The following is a 19,584-nucleotide window of genomic DNA, read 5'->3' on the forward strand; positions in this document are numbered from 1 at the left end:
ATAAGCTCCATAGAACTGAATGGTAGCTACGGAAACGGCATAGCTCGCATGCTATGCTGCTTCCGTAACTGCCATTCACCACTATGAGAGTTATGCTGTTTCCGTAATTCATGGTCGGAATTCACACGCTTCAGCCACAACACAGAGCGGCAGAACGGGGTTTAGGGGGCCCCATTCTAGAGATAGGTGCTGTTCCCAGAGCTGGGACCCGCATCTATCTGACATTTATGACATATCCAGTGGTTATGTCATAAATGTCTCTGATGGGAAAACCCCTGTAACTCTAGGCCAAATTGGCACCCAGCTTTGGGCAGAGAAGTGAAATGAGCTCTAGTAGTTCTCAGTACCCTGTCTAGATCTCTTCTATTACTTACATTGTGTCATTTATTAGAACTGTCTAACAGAAAATAACTTTTTTGTTGCCCATAGAAACCAATTACAACTTTAATTTTTTAAGAGATAAAAACTGTGCTCTGATTGGTCGCTATGGGCAACACAGGCAGTTTTTGTCAGACAGTTTTGATAAATGAGGCTTATTCCAAAATTATATTTAGGTGGAGAACCTGAGCTCTGATATTACAGCGTACGTTTTTGTTATGCTTTTCATCATGTAGACTCAAAGCCTAGGAAATAGATCGTAGTTATTTTGCTGGTTGTGCCGACCTGGTTTTCCCAGAACTGATCTATCCCAGGAAGTCTTATAACATCCAAACATAAACCACCCTGTCCCTCTGCCACCGGCTTCTCCACTCATCGCAAGCCGTATAACATCCAAACATAAACCACCCTGTCCCTCTGCCACCGGCTTCTCCACTCATCGCAAGCCGTATAACATCCAAACATAAACCACCCTGTCCCTCTGCCACCGGCTTCTCCACTCATCACAAGCCGTATAACATCCAAACATAAACCACCCTGTTCCTCTGCCTCCGGCTTCTCCACTCATCACAAGCCGTAAATAATATTTAGCCGAGCTGTGCGTGTACCGCTGGGATTGTATCATGTTTTTTTACTCTATGTAGATCCAATAATGACTATTTTGAAGTGATCAGGAACCTATTAGATTGTGAAATCGCAGAAGAATACTGATACTAAGCACAATTGCCTTGAACGTCAACATTAATTTAGTGTTTTATTTGACATTTTCAGGGAAAATCACATCAAATTAACAACGTGCAAAAAAGTGAATCTCCAGCCAAATCGTCCGATGGTCTTTCAGAAGACTTGACTGGCGTTGACCACTTGATTGACATAATGTGCTTTGAAGAGGCAGAAAACAGGCTGCAAGCTTTGGAGGAGTGAGTGTTTGTTGTGTCTTTCTTTTATTTTTTCTGCCTTGGAAGGGAAATAAACCGCAAAGAATACAGATTTTACAAAAATAATTAGCCCCAGTGGGGCGGAAGTTTTTTTTTCTTCTTTTTTCGCACTTATTAATAGTGGAATTTCAGCTCCTCAAATAAATTAATTTTAAGGATTTTGAAATGCAAATTCCTTCCCTTGTTCACTACAGGAGTCCACCTAGGACCCAACTTTGCATAATTATTGGACTTTGGTTTATGAGCTGCTGTATTAAAATAATTGCTTGCAAGATTTATGCCTTGAAGTGGTGGAACACCTGTTTAATGCCTTCATCTGTCGGCTGCCCTCACAGAGGAAATAAATGCAAAACTATTTTACTATTCTCAGAACAACACAATAGCTTGGGATGTCGTCATTGACATTCTAAGGGGTACAGATGCACCTGTGGTCCTGTGCATGAAAGGTCCCTAAAGCCCCAGCCGTACTATATATATGGCATATGATGGTTTGGAAGATATTGTCATAACTTATACATCTGCAAGCAGCGCGATTCAGAACCATGGACACCACGACAGAATCAGACAGACCCTGTTATAAGTCAGTGATATCCATTGGGTGCCGGAGGTATCTGTCACACAAAGGATCTGGCAGGTGTCCTGGTTTCTGGTCTAAACGGAAAAAAGGATGCATATGTGAACAGAGCCTAACATGAACAAATAGACGCGAGTAGCGGGATCCCTTCACTGAAACAGCCATGGACCTTACATTTAAAGTGAATCTCCACCTTTGCACAAAGTTTCATTCTAAGATAAATATGCTGATTAATCCTATAATACATCCTTTAAGGGGTCAGAGCTCTTTTTTTTTTTTCTGATACAGTGCTAAAAATCTCCTGCTTCACTTCATAAAAACTATAGAGATTCATGACAAAATTACCACTAGGGGGAGCTTACTTTATAGGGATTTATTATTGTGTACATTGAGGGCTGTATAAATCCTTATGTAGTACCCTCTAGGGGACAATCGCAGGCCTGCTCAAAGAGTTAACCACGTCCTCACCAGAGGCTTGACCCCCCCCCCCCCGTCCTTACCAGGCCCATTTTCACGTTTTAGCCATATGCCAATTTCAAAGCAAATTGTTCTCCTATTAATCTTCCAACCTACATATATTTGGTCTTGTTTTTTTCCAGAACATGTTGGGCTTCCATATTTAGTAAAAAAAAAAAAAATAGATAGATTTTACTTTTTTAAAAATGGAAAAGGGAAATAAAGTTAAGAAAAATGGGAGCATGTAATGTTAGGTGATGTTTTTTTAACATCTGGTGCATGCCACTGGGTAAACACACCTAAATACATATTTGGCAACTTCTGCCGACTTCAACAATACCAAATATGTGCGCATTTCATACACGCTGTGCGCAAGGTGGGGCTTACAATAAATGGTGCGCCAACTGGCTTTTGGAGAGCAAATTTTCCAAAGCTGGTTCCAAAGCGATCTTTGTGCATGCGAACAGTGTCACGGCCAAAGTTGCCGTGTAGCCCCAGTCTAAGGCCCCCTGCACACGGCCGGCTGCAGTCAGACACTCGCATTTGTGGACCGTAAAATCAGGAGCACGGTTTGTAAAATCAAAAAATAGGACATGTCCTTTTTTTTGCGGGTCATTTATATGGGAAGGCGTTGGTGGGCAATAGAAATTAATGGGTTCGTACTTTGATTCGCAATTACAGTCCGTAATTGAGGATCAAAATTATGGCCGTGTTCATGGGGCCTAAAACTGTAAATCTATATATGATCTACATCCATATATATATATATATCTATATATCTAAAGTGCACATTTTTTTGTTTGCCTATCTCTTCATCTATAGCTTCCATAATATTATATATACATCCCCAGGTATACATGTAGGCTTAGTCCCAGTTCTGGGTGTATGTGCAGCGTAGTTTCCCACCTTACAGAGGTCGTGGCAGATGGGCAAACACTTTTTGATCAAAATGTGCACTAAGAACCTCCCTATTGTAGGTAGATTTAGCTTTAGTGCATATTTATTTATATTTAGTGGTTTAGGTGGCATTAGTGTTGCAGGGTGCTGTCGCCATTCTTTTTCTGCTATATATATATATATTATAGTTCTAGGCTGGGGCAACAAAACGACTTTGGCCACGACACGGGTCCCATGGCCAAAAGTCGCTCAGTCCAGTAAAATTACTGCGACCACATTCACTTTCATTACTTGCCATGTGCGCTACGGAACATAGTAATCTTTGGCCGCATGATTGTCGTGTCCAAAGTCGCCGTGTAGTCCCTGCCTAAAACGATAGATAGATAGATAGATAGATAGATAGATAGATAGATAGATAGATAGATAGATAGATAGATAGATAGATAGATAGATAGATAGATATGGGATAGATAGATAGATAGATAGATAGATAGATAGATAGATAGATAGATAGATAGATAGATATGGGATAGATAGATATGGGATAGATAGATAGATAGATAGATAGATAGATAGATAGATAGATAGATAGATAGATAGATAGATAGATAGATAGATAGATAGATAGATAGATAGATAGATAGATAGATAGATAGATAGATAGATATGAGATAGATAGATAGATATGAGATAGATAGATAGATATGAGATAGATAGATAGATATGAGATAGATAGATAGATATGAGATAGATAGATAGATATGAGATAGATAGATAGATATGAGATAGATAGATAGATAGATAGATAGATAGATAGATAGATAGATAGATAGATAGATAGATATGAGATAGATAGATAGATAGATAGATATGAGATAGATAGATAGATATGAGATAGATAGATAGATATGAGATAGATAGATAGATAGATAGATAGATAGATAGATAGATAGATAGATAGATAGATAGATAGATAGATAAACAAATATATCTAGCAGCACCGGTGTATGGTGGGTGCAAATCCTCAGGAACAGACCACGCTCCAAACTTGATAATATTCAAAAAATAGGCAGCACTCCGCAGTAAATGTGAAAATAGGGTACTTTTATTGCCCCCTGTGCAACGTTTCAGCTCTGTCCTCTAGAGCCTTTCTCAAGCAAATAACATGTGATACATTCCAAGTATATAACATAGTGACAATCAAGTGTGTGAATCAAACATAATCAAAGAAAAAGTATATAACAGCAACAAAAAAATAGCGTAATAAATATATAATAAAAAGTAACACATCAGAATTAAACATATAGTGTCAAAGTAAGATGGATAAGCAACAGTTAATGTGCATATAACTCACAATACAGTTAAAGTATCCAATTAAGAGTAGTGTTCACATGTGTGTGAATCATGTGTGAAACATAAAAACAAATTAAAATTGAAAATCACCTCAAAGGACGTGCTATCACGGCGCCGCCATAGCGGTAAGCGAAAAAACGCTATTGCGCATGCGTTGGAATATTGCCATGCTCTAAATATTGCGGATATCCGGTATGCATTCGCGCATGCGCAATGAAGCGCAGACGCGATGCGGACATCTTTAAATAGGGAAAAGTCCCATTTGTTTAGGGTTATATCAAAAGGTATGTGTATATATATCTTAAATAACCGAATCATACCATAATGGGGACTATATAGCTCCCAATCTAAGATAAAGCTTTATCAATGGAGAGTGTGAATACATTCAAATGAATGTCCCAACAGGGCATCCAAAGAGGAGAGAGGCATAAGCGCAGCGGTACAGCCCTGTTCACACCAGAGTTTTAAGTATTGTTGTTAGAAATGGAGTTCAAGGTGTGGCCGGTGGCCATTCTATAAATGCCCATCCCCACCTCACTAGTGGGTAAAACAAATGCAATGCAGACATGTCATATGTCCCCTTGCCGTATTGTTTCCCGTAACTCCTATATTTGTTCTTTGAGAAGTCAAAATAAATACCGCATCTACGTCCAAACCTCTCAATCCTATAGGTTCTATCGATATGTATATAATACACCCTCTAGAGATATAATAGCATACTACATATACTGATATATATTTTTTTATAGAATATTATAATATGATATCCGCAAAAAATAAAAATTGCAAAAATTCCATGAAAAATATAATAATTTTTAATAATATTGGATAATAATTATACACAGAAAAATCCGTGATATTCTTCGTCTGTCGAGGTAATCTTCAAACAGGTTCAAAAGAACGCTCTAAAGAAAAATAGAGAAAAATAAATATCAATATTTCAAACAGGTAATAAAACCAATAAGTATACATGTTAATAATTACTGATAATAACATCAAGTGTATCAACATAATGGGGCATGATGGAAAGAGGAGGGAAAATCTCTCACATTACTCCACTAAACGCATAATCGACATTGAGCCCATTTGGTTTCAGGGTGTTGAGCCTATTGATCCATTGCAACTCCCTAGTTTTTAATAGTCTAGTCCTGTTGCCACCTCGTCTCAGGGGGGGTATGTGATCCAAGATCCAAAATTTTAGTTGCTGTTCTGTATGGCCCATCTCCGAAAAATGTTTCGAAACAGGTAAATCCAAACGCTTTTTTCTAATCGTATACCTATGTTGGTTTAATCTGATTTTTAACTCAAGTGTGGTTTCTCCCACATATAGTAGATGACAGGGGCATTGTAGAACATAAACAACAAAATCTGTGTTACACGTTAGAAAATGTCTAATCTGGAAGATTCTTTGCGTGATGGGGTGTGTAAAAGTGGGGCCTTTTTGTATAAGCTTACAATTTATACAATTTAAGCAGGGGAAACAGCCAACCCTGGGTTTAGCCAGATATGTCTGTCCAGTGGATTTAAGGGACCCAACATCGGTTTTCACCAATCTGTCCCTAAGGCTTTTGGATCTGCGATAAGAGAGCAGCGGATATTTCGAGAATTCAGGAATATGTGTCAAACAATTGTTTAACATAGGCCAGTGCCGTCTGATAATATCTGTAATAGCCTTACTCTGATCTGTAAATGTTGAAATAAATGGAATACGATCCATTGTTGATTTAGTTTCCTTAGGTCTAAGAAGTGTGTCCCTATCCATTAGAGCTACTTTTGACCTATGCTTATTCAATATTCTTGCTGGATAACCCCGAGTACGGAATCGATTGATCATGTTTCCGAGAGTCACGGTGGCGGTGTCTGTGTCACTGACTATCCTTTTGACCCTCATCAGTTGGCTAGTTGGTAAATTCTCAACCATACTACGTGGGTGGTTGCTGCTATATAGAAGTAGATTGTTGCAATCTGTAGGTTTTGTGTAGAGCTCAGTACTGAAGGTGTTGTTATTGATCTTAACCAGGACATCTAGAAACTGAATCTCAGTATCTGACTGTACCAATGTAAATTTGACCTTATCATCATGCATATTAATGCATGAAAAGAAGTCCAAGAGAGTATCACTATCCCCTGACCAAATCATGAAAATATCGTCTATGTAACGCCACCACTTAATAACATGTTTAAAGTGGTGGGATCCATAGACAAAGGCCTCCTCAAATGATCGCATAAATATATTGGCATAAGTGGGGGCAATATTTGACCCCATCGCCGTTCCTTGTAGCTGGAGATAAAAATTGTCACCAAAGAGAAAGTAATTCATACTTAGAATAATCTCTAATAATTGCAAAAGGAAGGTGCAGCAGTCAGGTGTATAATCCGATGAATTGAGGAAATTATTGACCGCCTGTATACCCCTGGTATGGTCTATCACAGTGTATAAATTAACCACATCGAACGATACTAATGTGACTTTCGTATCCACAGGTAGAACTACTTCATTAAGTTTATTTATGAAATCAGATGTATCCCTAATATAAGAGGGTCTCCCCCGTCTTTTTTGGGGGAGACCCCGGCGACTTCCACACCAGCGGGAAGCGTACCAGACGTGGGGGAACAAGGCAACACTGGCGACGTAAACTACAGAGGCAGCAGACCGAGACAGATGATGAAAAGGGGAGCGATGGCATTACGGAAACGTTAGTTGTAAACATATCTTCCAAGGTACTGTCTGAACCACAACAAAGGCTTCTAGATAAGGGGCTTTCTTTTTGCCCCTCATCTCTGACGGATTGGTTCCAGGTTGAAGCTGATCTGTTTAAATTCTTTAGAGCTATCAAATTGAAATGCTGGTTCTCTGGTAGACCTATATCTGATCTAAATGTTGATACTGATTCTGAATTAAATCTTAGAAAATTTGGTCTTTACAAAGAGAGCAATTTTATGCCACCAATTAATTTACCGGTTGTTGATGCTTTTGTTGCAGCTGTAAAAGGTGAAATTGAGAATCTTAAAACACAATGTACTAATGTATTTAAATTTACTCATCCTAATTTAACCAGTGAGGAGTCCAAAGCATTAGAGGAATTGGCTAGTGACACTGATATCACTATAAAACCAGCTGATAAAGGTGGGGCAGTAGTGATAATGGATACTACTATGTACCTTAGAGAAATCATGAGACAGCTTAATGATGATACAGTGTATAAACAAATCCCATATGATCCCAAATTTGAAATTGGTAGGAGGATTAGAAATATATTAGATGAAGCTAAAACGGGTGGGATTATAGATGAGAATTTGGCAGAGTATCTATATATCACACAACCTAGAACCCCTATTTTATACATACTTCCAAAAATACATAAGTCCCTAGTTGACCCTCCGGGTCGACCCATTGTGTCAGGGGTTGATTCTATTTTCTGCCACATTGCCATTTTTTTAGATAAGATTTTAAGAACATATGCCATCGGGGCGACCTCTTATATTAGGGATACATCTGATTTCATAAATAAACTTAATGAAGTAGTTCTACCTGTGGATACGAAAGTCACATTAGTATCGTTCGATGTGGTTAATTTATACACTGTGATAGACCATACCAGGGGTATACAGGCGGTCAATAATTTCCTCAATTCATCGGATTATACACCTGACTGCTGCACCTTCCTTTTGCAATTATTAGAGATTATTCTAAGTATGAATTACTTTCTCTTTGGTGACAATTTTTATCTCCAGCTACAAGGAACGGCGATGGGGTCAAATATTGCCCCCACTTATGCCAATATATTTATGCGATCATTTGAGGAGGCCTTTGTCTATGGATCCCACCACTTTAAACATGTTATTAAGTGGTGGCGTTACATAGACGATATTTTCATGATTTGGTCAGGGGATAGTGATACTCTCTTGGACTTCTTTTCATGCATTAATATGCATGATGATAAGGTCAAATTTACATTGGTACAGTCAGATACTGAGATTCAGTTTCTAGATGTCCTGGTTAAGATCAATAACAACACCTTCAGTACTGAGCTCTACACAAAACCTACAGATTGCAACAATCTACTTCTATATAGCAGCAACCACCCACGTAGTATGGTTGAGAATTTACCAACTAGCCAACTGATGAGGGTCAAAAGGATAGTCAGTGACACAGACACCGCCACCGTGACTCTCGGAAACATGATCAATCGATTCCGTACTCGGGGTTATCCAGCAAGAATATTGAATAAGCATAGGTCAAAAGTAGCTCTAATGGATAGGGACACACTTCTTAGACCTAAGGAAACTAAATCAACAATGGATCGTATTCCATTTATTTCAACATTTACAGATCAGAGTAAGGCTATTACAGATATTATCAGACGGCACTGGCCTATGTTAAACAATTGTTTGACACATATTCCTGAATTCTCGAAATATCCGCTGCTCTCTTATCGCAGATCCAAAAGCCTTAGGGACAGATTGGTGAAAACCGATGTTGGGTCCCTTAAATCCACTGGACAGACATATCTGGCTAAACCCAGGGTTGGCTGTTTCCCCTGCTTAAATTGTATAAATTGTAAGCTTATACAAAAAGGCCCCACTTTTACACACCCCATCACGCAAAGAATCTTCCAGATTAGACATTTTCTAACGTGTAACACAGATTTTGTTGTTTATGTTCTACAATGCCCCTGTCATCTACTATATGTGGGAGAAACCACACTTGAGTTAAAAATCAGATTAAACCAACATAGGTATACGATTAGAAAAAAGCGTTTGGATTTACCTGTTTCGAAACATTTTTCGGAGATGGGCCATACAGAACAGCAACTAAAATTTTGGATCTTGGATCACATACCCCCCCTGAGACGAGGTGGCAACAGGACTAGACTATTAAAAACTAGGGAGTTGCAATGGATCAATAGGCTCAACACCCTGAAACCAAATGGGCTCAATGTCGATTATGCGTTTAGTGGAGTAATGTGAGAGATTTTCCCTCCTCTTTCCATCATGCCCCATTATGTTGATACACTTGATGTTATTATCAGTAATTATTAACATGTATACTTATTGGTTTTATTACCTGTTTGAAATATTGATATTTATTTTTCTCTATTTTTCTTTAGAGCGTTCTTTTGAACCTGTTTGAAGATTACCTCGACAGACGAAGAATATCACGGATTTTTCTGTGTATAATTATTATCCAATATTATTAAAAATTATTATATTTTTCATGGAATTTTTGCAATTTTTATTTTTTGCGGATATCATATTATAATATTCTATAAAAAAATATATATCAGTATATGTAGTATGCTATTATATCTCTAGAGGGTGTATTATATACATATCGATAGAACCTATAGGATTGAGAGGTTTGGACGTAGATGCAGTATTTATTTTGACTTCTCAAAGAACAAATATAGGAGTTACGGGAAACAATACGGCAAGGGGACATATGACATGTCTGCATTGCATTTGTTTTACCCACTAGTGAGGTGGGGATGGGCATTTATAGAATGGCCACCGGCCACACCTTGAACTCCATTTCTAACAACAATACTTAAAACTCTGGTGTGAACAGGGCTGTACCGCTGCGCTTATGCCTCTCTCCTCTTTGGATGCCCTGTTGGGACATTCATTTGAATGTATTCACACTCTCCATTGATAAAGCTTTATCTTAGATTGGGAGCTATATAGTCCCCATTATGGTATGATTCGGTTATTTAAGATATATATACACATACCTTTTGATATAACCCTAAACAAATGGGACTTTTCCCTATTTAAAGATGTCCGCATCGCGTCTGCGCTTCATTGCGCATGCGCGAATGCATACCGGATATCCGCAATATTTAGAACATGGCAATATTCCAACGCATGCGCAATAGCGTTTTTTCGCTTACCGCTATGGCGGCGCCGTGATAGCACGTCCTTTGAGGTGATTTTCAATTTTAATTTGTTTTTATGTTTCACACATGATTCACACACATGTGAACACTACTCTTAATTGGATACTTTAACTGTATTGTGAGTTATATGCACATTAACTGTTGCTTATCCATCTTACTTTGACACTATATGTTTAATTCTGATGTGTTACTTTTTATTATATATTTATTACGCTATTTTTTTGTTGCTGTTATATACTTTTTCTTTGATTATGTTTGATTCACACACTTGATTGTCACTATGTTATATACTTGGAATGTATCACATGTTATTTGCTTGAGAAAGGCTCTAGAGGACAGAGCTGAAACGTTGCACAGGGGGCAATAAAAGTACCCTATTTTCACATTTACTGCGGAGTGCTGCCTATTTTTTGAATATTATTAGATAGATAGATAGATAGATAGATAGATAGATAGATAGATAGATAGATAGATAGATAGATATGAGATAGATAGATATGAGATAGATAGATAGATAGATAGATAGATAGATAGATAGATAGATAGATAGATAGATAGATAGATAGATAGATAGATAGATAGATAGATAGATAGATATGGGATAGATAGATAGATATGGGATAGATAGATAGATATGGGATAGATAGATAGATAGATAGATAGATAGATAGATAGATAGATAGATAGATAGATAGATAGATAGATAGATAGATAGATATGAGAGATAGATTAGATAGATAGATAGATAGATATGAGATAGATAGATGGATATGGGATAGATATGAGAGATAGATAGATAGATAGATAGATAGATAGATAGATAGATAGATAGATAGATAGATAGATAGATATGAGATAGATAGATAGATATTAGATAGATAGATAGATAGATAGATAGATAGATAGATATGGGATAGATAGATAGATAGATAGATAGATAGATAGATAGATAGATAGATAGATAGATAGATAGATAGATAGATAGATAGATAGATAGATAGATGTTAAAGGGGTTGTCAAGTTTTTTTAGTTTTTTTTTTTTACTCATATGTAGAATAGGATATCATACAGTTTTCTAATATACATGTATTAGAAATTCTGCTGACATACATGTATTATAGTGCATGACCCCCCTGTCACAGGGGAATGGTACAGCCCACAGATTAGTCCTGTGAAATGTATCCACAGGCTGACTGAATATGACTAAACATGGCGTCAGTCATGTGACCCCCCCCCCCCACACACACACACACACACACGCACACTGTGTTGGGGCAACATGGGCTATATGAATAGGTGAACTGGTGGAATAATGATAAACAATAGATTCACAGTCTCTAGATGATTTATAAAATGTCTGCCTGTCTCAAGGGGATTTTGTCATGTTGTAAATAAAGTTACATTTTAAAAACACAAAGAGGAGACAGTGATAAGCATGTAAGAGCGGCTCCTCACAGACATGACGGACATGATGATGAGATGCTGCTGGATGTAGAAATACTTTATAACTTCTGCTCCTCAATAACCTATTATTAACCTGTTATATACCTGGACAGTGTTACCTGAATGTCAGGGGTCACATGATGTGAGTCACGTGACTGTCCATTCAGTTATCCTATGGGTGCATTACTGTGGACTAATCTGTGGGCTATACCATTTTTTTATTTTTCGACAGAGACAACGGCACTGATATAAGAAATGTATGTGAGCAGAATTTTAAATACACGTATATTAGTAATCCGTATGATTTCCTATTCTATAAATAAATTAATAGAAAAAATAAAAAGTGGACAACCCCTTTAAATTACAACTTCAGCCCTGCTACATGTTTTTTTTCTCTCCATGATACATAAGCCCAAATGTTTATCGTAACTTCTCAATAAATTATTTCATTTTTTTGCTTCCAGCTCAGAGATCGGGAATATGACGCAGGCAGACGCTTATTTAGAAGTCTGTCGAGTCCAGGTCTACAAAGATGTGACGGGAATACTACTGAGAAGTATGACCGTAGCGGGGAACCTCTCGCCTCTGGAGGAGAAGAGAATGAATATGATATTAAGTGGCCAATGGACTGACCTTAAGAAGAGGACACAAGAGGAACATCGGAGAAAGATGGTAGCTTTGACCGCAGAATGTCATTTGGATAGCAAGAAACAAATGGACATTCAGCATGGCAGGCAGAAAAAAGCCGCTGAAGAGGCGGAGGGGATCCTGAAGAATTCTGGGGAGAAGGTACGTTCTCAAGGAAGTGTGATCTTTCTTAAAAACATGGTGGAAACCATCAAGTCATGGATTCATATTTTCCTCTCTTCATAAATTCTAGGATTCCAAGATCCTTCAAAATAGGAACTTGAGTTAACTAGAGAATAAATTTCTTGCATGGCGTAATTCTATATTCCGAGAATAGTAGACCACATAGTAACAATCAGTAGAAAAGTCCCAGCTCCTGGTGCCGCTACACCCCCATATATTGGCTAATTCCTTACTCTTTGGTGGGAAGAGTAAGGTACGCAGTTTCCTAGGCCCCATAAGGAAGGGGCGTGGAGCACTGCGCTCTACTCCTCATACCCCAGAGAAGCTGCAGGGACTGCTTCTTTGTTCCTTATATTCTTGCCCTTACAGGGACTGTGTACCATTAAACATTTGCTCACATTTCAAATGTCCCTCACCAATCGCTAGATTGGAGATTTCCATGAGTGAAATAGACCGGCATTAGAGTCCCAATAAAGAGGTTTTCCGGTGAGCATTGTGGCCCCTTTAATGTATATCCAGGCAAAGGAATTAGCTTCAAATAGGGCTGAGCGGCAGTACACAGAGGCATCTACAGATGATTTTCCTGGATAAACAATTAAGGGACTGCTACATGCCACAGAGTGTCATGGCCAACTCATTCTACTGATCTAGGTGTCAGACCACTGACAACAGGGTTGCCAACCGTCTGTAAATTCCTGGACAGTGTGTAAAAATAGGGAACGTTTTCCCAGTGTCCATAAAAAAATTATATGTCTATGATTATTCCTTTTTTTTTTAAGCTGATGGAGCTTGTACAGATTATTAAGATTTTATATCACTATTCTAAGCTATAGACCTATAATACTTATAATCTTAGGCTGGATTCACACGAGCGTGGCGTTTTTGCTCACGCAAAAACCACTTACCAGCTCCGTGTGGCAGCAGCATATGATGCGCGGCTGTGTGGTTTTCGCACAGCCGCCATCATTATGACACTCCATTTGGATGTTTGTAAACAGAAAAGCACGTGGTGCTTTTCTGTTTACATTCATCCTTTTGACAGCTGTTGCGCGAATCAACGGACTTGTCGTGACTTTTTTTCAGCGGACTCACACTGAGTAAAAATCACGCACATGTCCGCACGGCCCCATAGACTAATATAGGTCCGTGCGACGCGTGTGAAAATCACGCGCATTGCACGGACGTAATTCCCGTTTGTCTGAATAAAGCCTTACATTAATGACTCATTATCTTTTTCCAATTTGTCCGTAAAATATGTTGGCTGTCTGGGATTTTTGGAAAATTTGGCCGAAAAAATGGCCTATAATAAGGATAGGATATCAATGTTTTTTTTTCCACGAAAACCCCTTTAATTATACTGGGAGCGCTATCAGATTAACAGAAGTCCTAGGTTCAATAAGTCATGTTAGTGGGTACCATGTAAAAATATAAAGTGGCTGCAACTCCTATGTATCAAAGAACAGAGATCGTTGCGGGTCTCGGGTCAGGGTTTCCATTCATCTGATATCCCTAATGACCTGTCAGGACATATTTAACGGTGCACATTCCTTTTAATGAAACAGAATTGAGGATATCCCTTTTTGCAATGTCATTAACCAGTTCTGTGAGTGCAGGGTCAGTAAGTGGGTTGGTTGATTCGGTAACATGATCCAACAAAGGGTTTGACTGCCGTAGACCGCTCCTTGTCATATGCCTTATTAGGGCAGGTTTTGCTTCTAGTGGGGGTTCCCCTGCTCTTCGCTAGATAGCCACATCCAACATGGCTTTTAGGCCTAGTAGATTTGAGGGTGCTCACCGATATAGCAGTGCATTGATTTCAGTGGGTGCTCTACAGTGCTTCATCTTCATTTTTGCCTCGTGGGAGTTTTGCCTTCCTCTGGATCAACATTAAAGAATAATAGAATGAACTGGATGGACCGATGTCTTTTTTCACCCCTACAAATTATGTTACTATGTAATATTGTTCCCCTTCTTCTAACAGGGGATTGTGATGGCTTTCGGTGTAGATGCCAATTGTTAGCTTCTTTCAGGGGAACCCAAATTTAATAAGTTGTTGTCCAACACACAATGCTCGAAAACATTTGGTGGTCCAACTTTCCTAAAAGAAAGTAGTCCTAAAAGCAATTGTGCTTGATTATGGTTTCCAATTCTTAGAACTCAATCAGTGACAGGAAGAACTGGGAAAGTGGCAGAAAGTTCAGGCCTTAAAATTTTTAGTTTGTATTTTGATCTATATTCTTTCTGACCAATAAAATGAACACCGGACAGAAGTCCCGTGCATGGCAGGCTTAGTGTGATGCCAGACTTTTCGACTGAACATCTCTAAGTCTAGATCCAATTTTGATTTCGTTTTGGTGCCTGCTGGACTAAGGCTGCATTCAGACATCCATATTTACTAGACCATATACTTCTGAAATACAAAAAATGGGAACGGGAGAAAACTTGCAAGACATTGGCCAGGTTAAATCTTGAGCATCAAAACCTTGCATAATGTCATGCTTTTCTATTTATGATTTCCACTTGAATACACAGTTCTAATCTGACATTTCACTGAGCTTGTGGCATAGGACAGGACAACTTGGTGATTACAAGTAATTTTGGCATTTGGGTCAACTCATGTGCAGTAAGTTATGTATGCTCCATTATTATCCTTATATAACACTAGCATACTCCACAGTGCTGTACAAAGATTGTCATCACTCACGTCACTTTTTATGCCTAGTGGGACTTACATACTAATTTCCATATTTTAGAGACATACATGGGCCAATAAGCCTAAATATTTTTAAAGTAGGGCAAGAAACTGGAGCAAACCTATGTAAACACAAGGAGAACATACAAACTCCATGCAGATGTTTCCTTGGTTTGATTTAAGCCCATAGCCCAAATTCTGTAAGGAGATCTGATGATGTCACTCCGTTCCTCGTTGCACCGGTTGCTGTCAATTCCCTGAGCAGATTTGCATGGCCTAGCTGATAAGAGGACTAAGGAAGGAAGATGTCCAGTGGACATTCTTATTAATACATGGGAATCCCTGGAGTGTCCCTTCAACCGATTTATAAATATCTATAATGTATGCATAAAATATGGATCGTTACAAATAATATGGTGTAAGATGAGCGGAGTATCAGCCCAGTATGTGTCCTGCCCGGGCAAGGCTTATGTGGTCTTTCCACAAATATGATATGAGTAGTATTGCGATGCACAGCTTTTCTCCCGTTCAGAGGCTTGCTTGCAGCAATTTTCTGGAGCCTCTGCAGTGAATCATTCTTTATTGTCATATTACAAGATGAATAAATGGCTAACAGACCCTTGGGGGTTTTAAACTTTGAAAGGTCGCTGTAAACACCAGCAAATGCAGTAAGAAAACACTCTGGTTACATTCTGATGTATGAATCAGTTTAGCTAATAGAGGAAGGATATACAGAGGCACGGCCTGGAGGAAACACGGAGAAATACTAAGACGTTTTGTAGCCTACTCTATTATTAAAAGTGACACATGCCATGAATGCGTAATCCTGCATCTTTTGTGGCTGTGATTATTTTAAAGGTGAAGATAGAAACATACTCATAACTAGGGTTGCGCGATGCATCAAAGTATCCATACCGTGCACCCTCAAACGGTTCAAAACCGTTAATTCATGTATTTAGATACTAAGCTGTGCGGCCGCACCGCTTAGTATTCTAACACATAAATGTAGTCAGAGCGGGGCTGCGGCTATATAACACAGCCATTGCCTCGCTCCTGACAAGTGTGGCGCGCACGGTTAGCATGAGGTGATGAGACTGGCGCTGCACTAATGAGTGCCGGCCCTGAAGATCGGTGCAGCCGCTCATTACTCCATCGCCGGCCGCATCACCTCATGCTGACCGCCACATCTAGCTGTCAGGAGCGGGGCATTGACTGTATTACACAGCCGCAGCCACGCTCTAATGGCGTAGATCAGGGAAACCTCTGATCTCCGCCTCTATTTCCTTGAATGCTGCACTCAAAACTGACCGCAGCATTCAAGGGGAAATGAGAAGGGGGATGTCCCTTGGATCGTGTCACAGGGAATCCATGTGACGCGATCGAGGGACATACCATATATGGGCAGACAGCCCAGGGTCTATTGAAAGACCCCAGGGCTGTCTGACCATGTTTCCTGTTGCTAGGGCATATTTAGGTATGTCCTAACTACTGCCTGTATACTATCAGTACACAGGCTAATGTTCTGGCATATAGATATATGCCAGTACATTAAAATTTGAAAATAAAAAAGTAAAAAAAAATAAAGTAACGTTAAATAAATAAAAAAAATACACACACATTTTTTACAATAAACATTAAAATAAAACTTTCAATACATATTATATACACATATTCGGTATTGCGCGGCCGTAATAACCTGTATAACAAAATTTATAGCATAATTTATGATGTGTATGCTGTAAAAAAATAAAAATCTGCTTTCTTTCACTTATTAATATGGGCACGAGGTGTTATAAATTTTGAACCTCCATGTGCCTCACATTAATAGTAATTAACCCCATCATGTACCTCACACATTAACCCAATGTTGTCCATTATGACTGTAAAAAATGTGATGGGGTTAATTACTATTAATGTGAGGCACATGAAGGTTCAAAATTCATCCCACCACGTGCCTCACATCAGAAAATGGAAGAACTTTTTTTTATTTAATTATTGTTGGCAAAAGTATCGTTTTGGTATCGAGAATCGCAATACTACACAAAGTATCGGTATCGAACTCCAAATTCTGTTATTGTGACAACCCCACTCAATTCTCAGGAGTCAGGTTTTTAAGAAACATTTTGATCTGCATTTTACTTTATATGTGTAGAGCATAGTGTGTCTAGATATGGACAACTTCAATCAATAATAATTGGAAAATACGCAGAATTGTAGAATTATAAGTAATGGACGTAACTTTAAAGGGGTCTTTGCAAGGTGCACACGTATGACATGTCTCGGGTGGGATAATAGTGATGGATTGAAGATTGACACCTCCACCAATCTGAGGAATGACTGGGTCCCAGTCCAGGTTTACCCATGTGCGGTCTCACTCCATTAACATGACGATGATTTAAATCTCTTGGTAAAAGCCCTCTGGGTCTTCTTTAACCTTTTTGAATTCAGTGAATAGAGATGGCACATGCCCAACCATCTCTCCAGTAAAAATGGGACACCCAGTTCTCAAGATCAGTGGGCGTTCCTGTTGTTGAATCACCTCTGGTTTCACACTTATAACATTTCTGCTCCGGGCAATTTCTTTTTTTTTTTTGCCAATTTATTCCCTGACGACAATCACACGGTATCTGATAGTAATACCAGCCTTCATCTGTAATCTGTACATTACAGATTTTATTACAAAATAAAACTTTTTGTAGCCACTCTCTACTCTGGCCAGTAGATGAGGGTCTAGGAATGGAGGTCCCCCTTTTTTTTTTTTTTTAAACGGATTGTCTAACAAAGACAACCCTTGAAATAGAAGATGGACTGGGGATCATCTGTTCACCGGAGTAAGGCACTTTTGGCCAAATATTGCTACTGCAGTGGCCACTTAAATTCTCTAATCGGATATTTGAACATGAGTTTTCTAAACCAGACCATTTTAACAATTCCATTCTTCAGAAATACTTAGATTTTAGAAAACCCTTTATTTGAGTAGCCGCCAAGTTTTTTCAGAAAGACAATAGACCTCTTAAAACTAGGTCTTCCTTTGCCATTTGATCTTTACAAATATTATATAACCATATATATGCATGACAAAAGGTAAGGGTTACAGGGGAACCCGTACAGTGTTGACAGTTCTATATATACACTATATACTATCACAGTAGCAGCCATGACAGCTGCTTTGGGGCCCTGTGGTTGGTGAGACCCACTTATGAGCAGAAGTTTTCATCAACTCTAGTTAAGGTTGAATTAAATTATTGTCGGATGTGTAACTAAGTGGGTTTCATAATGTATGTGGAAGACCTTGTCTCATATGTCTGTTCTATCGCAGTCTATCGTTGAATACAGATCACTTCTTGACAAGCTCCATGGCCTCGAGAAAACTGAAATGAAGAGGATGCTTTTATATAGACAAGAAGAGGAGTTTGCAAAGGCCTACAGACAGCTAAATATCACTCACAGATCTGAACTCCATAAGATGTTCTTTGACCAAGTATCAAGTTTAGTGACAACTAAACCTGAAATGCAGAGAACTCTGATCGAACACTATTTAAAAATTCAGGTAAAATGACTATTACTTTTAATTCTGGTAAATTGTAACTATTACTTTTAAGTCATGTGTTCACGAGCTATAATACTCCATGCAGTATCAGTAAGATTGTAAATGTAACAGGACCGGCACTCTATGCATATCCCAACTTTTACCACAGATGGTCGAATACAGTACTAGAGCTTCCAACATAGAGCTACATGCCATGTATATAAGTATTGAATGGAGACTACTTCATCAACTCCCACTGCATGAAATATGGACTACCCCTGACCTTCATTAGCAGGTGTCTTTTTTTTATAGGTGCGACCATAGGCATGAGATTCCTGTGCCCAATGAAAATTCGGGCTCTGATCAAATGGCTTGAGCTAAAGTCTGGGCACTTATGGGTCTTTCCTGCTTTAAGGTTGAACATCTGACTAAATTTGAGTTAAGCTCTGATATCGAGAACCTTGGAGGGGGCCAGCATTTATTTATATGCACAAATATTGGCAATTTATAACCCTTTTAAAAATAACTCCGCCCAGAATTCAGTTTTTGGAAGAGTTATTCCCCTGCCCTTTGATGTTTTATTGCTCTTCATACCAGTATGTGGAAAATCGTCTGGA

General features: G+C 38.7%; 1 protein-coding gene across 1 annotated transcript in view; it reads left to right on the top strand.

Annotated features, from left to right (window-relative positions):
• EVC2 (EvC ciliary complex subunit 2) overlaps positions 1-19,584 on the top strand; it is a 156,944-nt gene that overhangs the window by 57,127 nt on the left and 80,233 nt on the right. Inside the window, exons 9-11 of the mRNA XM_075849035.1 lie at positions 1,150-1,298; positions 12,401-12,725; positions 18,758-18,988. Of these exons, the coding sequence (XP_075705150.1) occupies positions 1,150-1,298; positions 12,401-12,725; positions 18,758-18,988 (705 nt within the window). The remainder of the gene's footprint in view (positions 1-1,149; positions 1,299-12,400; positions 12,726-18,757; positions 18,989-19,584) is intronic.

Source organism: Rhinoderma darwinii, chromosome 1, assembly GCF_050947455.1.
Source record: "Rhinoderma darwinii isolate aRhiDar2 chromosome 1, aRhiDar2.hap1, whole genome shotgun sequence".
In the NCBI taxonomy this organism is placed as follows: domain Eukaryota; kingdom Metazoa; phylum Chordata; class Amphibia; order Anura; family Rhinodermatidae; genus Rhinoderma; species Rhinoderma darwinii.